The sequence below is a fragment of the Cibotium barometz genome, chromosome 49 (genome assembly GCF_041138505.1).
Source record: "Cibotium barometz isolate CiBa-2024 chromosome 49, ASM4113850v1, whole genome shotgun sequence".
Lineage (NCBI taxonomy): Eukaryota > Viridiplantae > Streptophyta > Polypodiopsida > Cyatheales > Cibotiaceae > Cibotium > Cibotium barometz.
The window spans coordinates 17,696,033-17,701,563 of record NC_141094.1 but is presented as its reverse complement, the minus strand read 5'-3'; the positions used below and the strand labels follow the sequence as shown (position 1 = coordinate 17,701,563).

The window sequence follows — 5,531 nt, the reverse complement described above, 5'->3', positions numbered from 1 at the left end:
TGAGGAAGAGATCTCTGTAGAAAAGCATCTTTAGTGGGAGCTCCGAAGGTGTGATCCATGTGCAATGGGTGTAGAGGCTGAGAAGATCTAAATAACTCGGTTGGTGTCCTCATGACAAAGCTAGAGAAAAGGGGAGTTCCAAACTATACTGAAGGGGTGGGAGGGTCCATGTGGAGCCCATATCCTGAGAACCAAGTGGAAACTCAGCATACCATACTCGAGGGTGGCCCTCGAGTGCTAGTTGTCTTGAGGACTCCAAGGCAAGCCTTGGGTACCTGTGGGGATCCATCTCATTGATGGAGGTACATGACTGTCTAGAGTGCATCCACTACCATCGAGGCTACAACAAACTCTGCCCAGACAATCTCATGTGGGACTGATGGTTTGCTGTGAATCATACGAGAGAACATCATGACCTCAGGCCTCTCGACTCATTTCTATCAATCCTCATCAGATAAATCTGGCCCCTAGAAAGCATCTCCATACATCAAGGCTGGTGTGACGAGGGTTTCAAAATCCAAGCCTTCCCTCTGAGGTCCTGGAAGCACTCCCGCTCAAGTAAGCTAAAGGCTGCATATCCCCATGTCACTCTGGCATGTGCTGCGGAAACCATGGTAAAGCACTGAAAGTGACAACAAGGTAAGAGATAGGATGAAACAATCTCCAAATGATCCCCTCTATATGTGAAGCTCAGTCTGGATGTGAACAGGCAGGAGGTATTGAAAAATATTACCTTGGTTTTACCAAGGTTGACAGTGAGGTCCCTCTCAATGCAAAAAACATGTAAGGCATCGAAATGTCTCTGAAGCCCCTCTGCTGAACCTGAAAGGACGACGATGTCATTTACATAGAGTAGTAGGGGATCAATATGCCTGCAGTGTGGAACCAGCCCTGCCATATCTGTCAACGAAGCTCAAGATCTCATTAATGTAGAGGCCAAAAGAGTGGGCAATAGAGGGCAGCCCTGGTTCACCCCAATAGTGCTGGAAAGCTCCTGCAACATACCTCCTGGGCTCTCACTCATCACTGATGGACTCATAGAGGGTGATGATGCTCCAAACCATGTCAGATGGGACTCCTACCTCCCATAGACGGTGTAGGAGGCATGCTCGGGGTACAGTATCAAAAGCTTTGCAGAAATTGACAAAGCACATGTAAATCCTTTGATGTCATGCTCTGCCCTCCTTGATGATAGCATAGAGGGTGAAGTTCTAGTCGAGGGTAATGAGTCCCTCCTAATCTTAGGCATGCCTATTACGCAGTCTACGGATGGCCTTGAGGACCATACCCTTTGTGAAGAAGGTGGAGGTGGTGGGGCGGGGATATAGAAGTGGGGGCAAAGGTGGCTGATGAGGAATATGATAAGAGGGAGCGAGGATAGGAATGCCACGTGTCCGAACTGGTGATAGGTGTGGGGGAGCGATGTTCTTGAAGCCTCTTTGTAGTTCATCCCTAAGAAGAGTCGGTATGATTCATCCTCTTTCCAAGTGTAGAACTCCTCTTTCTTGTCATTTCCCAATCCTTAGCCTTCAAAGCAAAAGGCTTCAAGTAGGAGGGCTTGCTGTACTACTCAACAGGAGCTCTATGAAGTCTTCCCTCAAACGCTAATAGGCTTTAATCCCAAAACAAAGTAGCAAATCTATCACAAATACGACAACCAAGATCTCAAATGAGAGCTCAAGAAGTAAAGCAGGTGAGGACGTTAGAGGAGGGCCATCGCGACATCCCGTTATAGATATCAAGACCATGTGTAGTTCTGAGTTCAAGGAAATTAACCTGGTCTCCTCACGGTCCTTTGATGTTCTTTGTAACCCCATGTTAGAGATGTCCAACTCCAGTAGTCTGATAGGGTCATCCAGATCAAGTACTAGGACATGGTGGCTCGATCCAGTGTCTAGAGCCTTGACGATAAACCAGGTGTTGCTTGCCATAGCTTGGTATGTCACTTCTTGTGGTGCTATGACCGTGGATGCATTAGATGATTGTGGAGGGTGATCCGCAACTTCTTATGGTGAGGCTTGATGGCAGCACATGAGATACCAGGGCGGCCAGAGTTGCTTGGGAAACTATTATCCTTCCCAAACACGAAAGGGGTTTGAGCATCATTGATCCAGAGATCTAGTACAAAGCTTTGCTTTGCATGTTGGTGGTTAGAGCATTCCTTCTGGGTACAACGACCTGGAAGGATTTCTTCATGTACCATATTCTTAGATGTGTCCTTGAGAGAGCGGGGCACAGCACACGTTTTATTTCTCTGGGGTAGATTACCATCCCCCATCCTCACACTGGTTTCTTCCATCATCCGGGCTTAGAGTAATATATTTGAACATCACATGCCTCCAAGCTCAGCAGATGAGGCTGACAAGAAGCACGTTACGTGGAACATCCTTATCAGAGATGATATTGGCAGACCCCTAGGTGCAGCAGGATATTTGCAGTCGCCAAGCTAAGAGAGATGCGCAACGACAGTCTTGACTAGAAGAACTTTAAAAGTCTTTCAGATGATCAGAGAGAGCCATCTGCCCAGCATCTCAAAGGGAGTCGCCAATGGATTGCATAGATTGATGCAGCTATACCTCACCACTCAATCACTGGTACATTCTTAGATGAGTATCACCAATTGTGGTTGGGATTTTTTTTGGGACAAGTGTGCCCCTTCAACAAGTGATGGGATTCCCAAAACCAAAGGAAGAAGAGATTGTTGCCTTCTATTCTATAAGGTCCTCCAAAGAGAAACCCCAAGGATCGTCTAACCTAGAACCGAAACCCTAGCTAGGTTTCATAGACCAGACATCATGTGCATCGCATGACCTGCAATAGATTGTGGATGCAACTCACCACCCAACAATAGGTTCAACACCTCGAACCACCCCCAAGCCTGAGGTCTGATTTTTGTGAGCCTGCTTTGTCCGATGGCCCCAACCTAGCGTCCCATACCACTAGGCCGAACCACCCACCTGCAAACTCCATGGCGATGAGGTCTTGCACGCCCCTGGTGGTCCTCCTATCTACCGTGTGGATACCTCAATAACTCATAAGTGCCCCCAAGGTCACTTATATAGCAATAACCTAGCTATATTTGGCCCTTGCTTTTATTTATAAGCTTTTAGTCATTATTAGCCCTAGGCTAGGGCTATTAATTATAAGCTCTTAGCAATCTAGACCTCATCCTGCTAGCTCTGTGATCACACCTAGCTCTTTGGATGGCGGATAGAGAGATGGAATGTAAAGGTGATCACACCTAATAGTGGGTCGCTTTGGGACACATTGGTATATTGACCCTTCCCCAATGATGGTTACGCATGCTTTGTGGTTCCTATGGCTATATGGTGGATGCCCTATCAGATATCTACATTGGGGTCCTGATGAGTGGGAATGGATTGATGTGACTAACCCAACGAGGAGCATACCTTTCTTCAGCTACACTGTGTGCAATGCCAGTTGCTCATGCTTGGATAGACCCTGAGAGTTCCCACTCTTAGACCTCACTGGCAGGCGTATGACATTACACCCCCCATTCACAGGAGATTTTGGCAGAGACTATGGCACTCGTACGTAGAGGAGAAGCCAGGACTTCTGGATATTTCTAACCGGTGGGTTGCCGAGACCAATCAGTGGAGATCTATTTTTGGTGTGGCCCCCTCTTGTCCTAGACCTATTTTTGGTGTCGACCCCTCTTGTCCTAGACCTATTTTTGGTGTTGACCCCTCTTGTCCTAGATGCTCAGCTCCATTGAGACAGTGTATCATTGCTTATAGGAGTGCAAATTAGCACAGAGAATCTCGGTATCTATAGCCTAGCTCTTAGGCATCATCCTATCTATATTACTACCCACAGCTTCTTTTTGAGGGCAGGACAGCAGATCATGTTTTACTTGTCCCTAGGGTCATAGCTCAGAGATCCCCACTTACGATACACACCACCTTCGCTCACCATGGTGTGGCATATCTGGAAGACCAGATGCTCAAAGGCCTTCAAGGGTATTCAGGTTTATGACACCGGGTTGTATTTGCAGTCTGTGGAATGACATCATTCACACTCTTTTGGCCACCTAGTGCCATATACAGGGATCTTCTAGAGCTGCACAGATAAAACGCAGTAGATTTATAAGAGTGGAACCGTGGTATTTTCTTCTCCTCCACTCCTACGGGACTTTTATGGCAGCATAGTGCCCCTGATTGGTTGAGATCTCCCTACCTTTTGGCTTGAGATCTTCCTTTGTATGATTTTATTTTACTTAGAAGTCTCTTTTCTTAAATATATACATATACATATATCCATGCAAGGGAACAACAGGGACAAGATAAGGTTGAAGAGGGGAGATCTTACCATAAAACCTTTGGATCTTCTCCGCCAGCTTCCCACTGTGCAGTTCGGGATGTTCATCATGCTCCAGCAACCACAGGGCAAGACCTGTGAAGACTATAGAAGAAGCGATGGCGCACCATGTGGGCAATGTAAAAGGCGCGAAGAAAAGGCCAGGGAAAGGCTGGGTGAGGCCGATGGCGGGGCCCAGCAACACCAGCCCGGACTCTAGGTAGGGCTGAGCAAAGTTGGCCGTCTCCAGACGTTGAGCTGAAATGGTGATGTCTCCAACAACTGCATCAAAACCATGCTGCAGCGAAAACAAACGTTCAAAATTTGGAGAACCCTACAAATCTACATGAATGTAGAGCCCCCTAAATGACTTACACAGACTTTTAGTAAAGTAATTTGGCTCGTCTTGCTCAGAAATCAAAGAGTTGTTTTGTAATGCGTGCGTCTTTACCTCTTCCAGGAGTGCATAAGACAGCATGTTATCGTACAAGCTATGACTGTTGTTGTTATTGTCGAAGCTGAAGCAGGTGTAGTTGATGGCCATCCAGGCCAGTTGGGGGATGTTGAGGAGGGTGCCTTGGAATACATCGATGGAGAAGCCGTTGACGTTGCTTGGGTCGGAGCAGTTGACAAAGTCCTTGGATAAAGCTCGGTCGGGCACGAGAACCCTCAACGTTGTTTGTTTGTCATCGCGCTCTGCAACTGCACACCTAGTGGTGGTAATGCGAGGAGCTGTCAGGAGGACGAGGACGAGGACGAGGACGGGCGCGAGCGCCATGAAGAGATTACACATCAAAAGGTCCACTCCACTTGGCGAATTCATAAAGCCACTCTTTCTCTTCCACGTGGACTGTGTGTAGTCAAAAATGTGGACCGTGCAAGGCAAACTATGTGTACACAGCCCGTTCAACATTTCGAGAAGAATATGCCCACAGGAGGCCCTAGGAAGTTGGAACCTCTCCAATCAAGAGAATCATCCATGCCTTTGTAAAAGGTTCCATAACATGGAATGGGGCTCACTCGTTTTAATGTTGACTTAAAAGATGGAATGGGGCTCACATAGGGCTCACTCGTTTTAATGTTGACTTTAAAGATGAGACTTAGAACAACTTTGACTTTTCTTGTGGCATTTGTGTCAAGCTTATGAGTAAATCTGAGCAAGGCCTCTTGGAGATTTCAAATATTGTCTCTAATCTAGTGGCCACATTGTTTTT

The 5,531-nt window shown here is 46.9% G+C and overlaps 1 protein-coding gene across 1 annotated transcript; it reads right to left on the bottom strand.

Moving 5' to 3' along the window:
• Positions 1-487: 487 nt before the first annotated feature.
• LOC147610362 (glutamate receptor 3.5-like) lies at positions 488-5,268 on the bottom strand. Its single transcript, XM_086786565.1, has 4 exons — positions 4,769-5,268; positions 4,330-4,615; positions 734-822; positions 488-622 (listed from the first exon to the last, which is right to left on the bottom strand). The coding sequence occupies exons 1-4, from the start codon at positions 5,228-5,230 to the stop codon at positions 488-490; spliced, it is 972 nt and encodes a 323-aa protein (XP_086642691.1). The 5' UTR covers positions 5,231-5,268.
• Positions 5,269-5,531: the final 263 nt, after the last annotated feature.

Excerpts from the sequence above, each read along its gene's own strand:
- LOC147610362 (XM_086786565.1), bottom strand. The coding sequence starts at position 5,230 with ATGTTGAACGGGCTGTGTACACATAGTTTGCCTTGCACGGTCCACATT. Across the intron at positions 823-4,329 it reads GAAGATCCAAAGGTTTTATG|GTTCAGCAGAGGGGCTTCAG; the intron begins GTAAGATCTCCC and ends TCGTCCTTTCAG. Across the intron at positions 623-733 it reads TCAACCTTGGTAAAACCAAG|TGCTTTACCATGGTTTCCGC; the intron begins GTAATATTTTTC and ends TGTCACTTTCAG.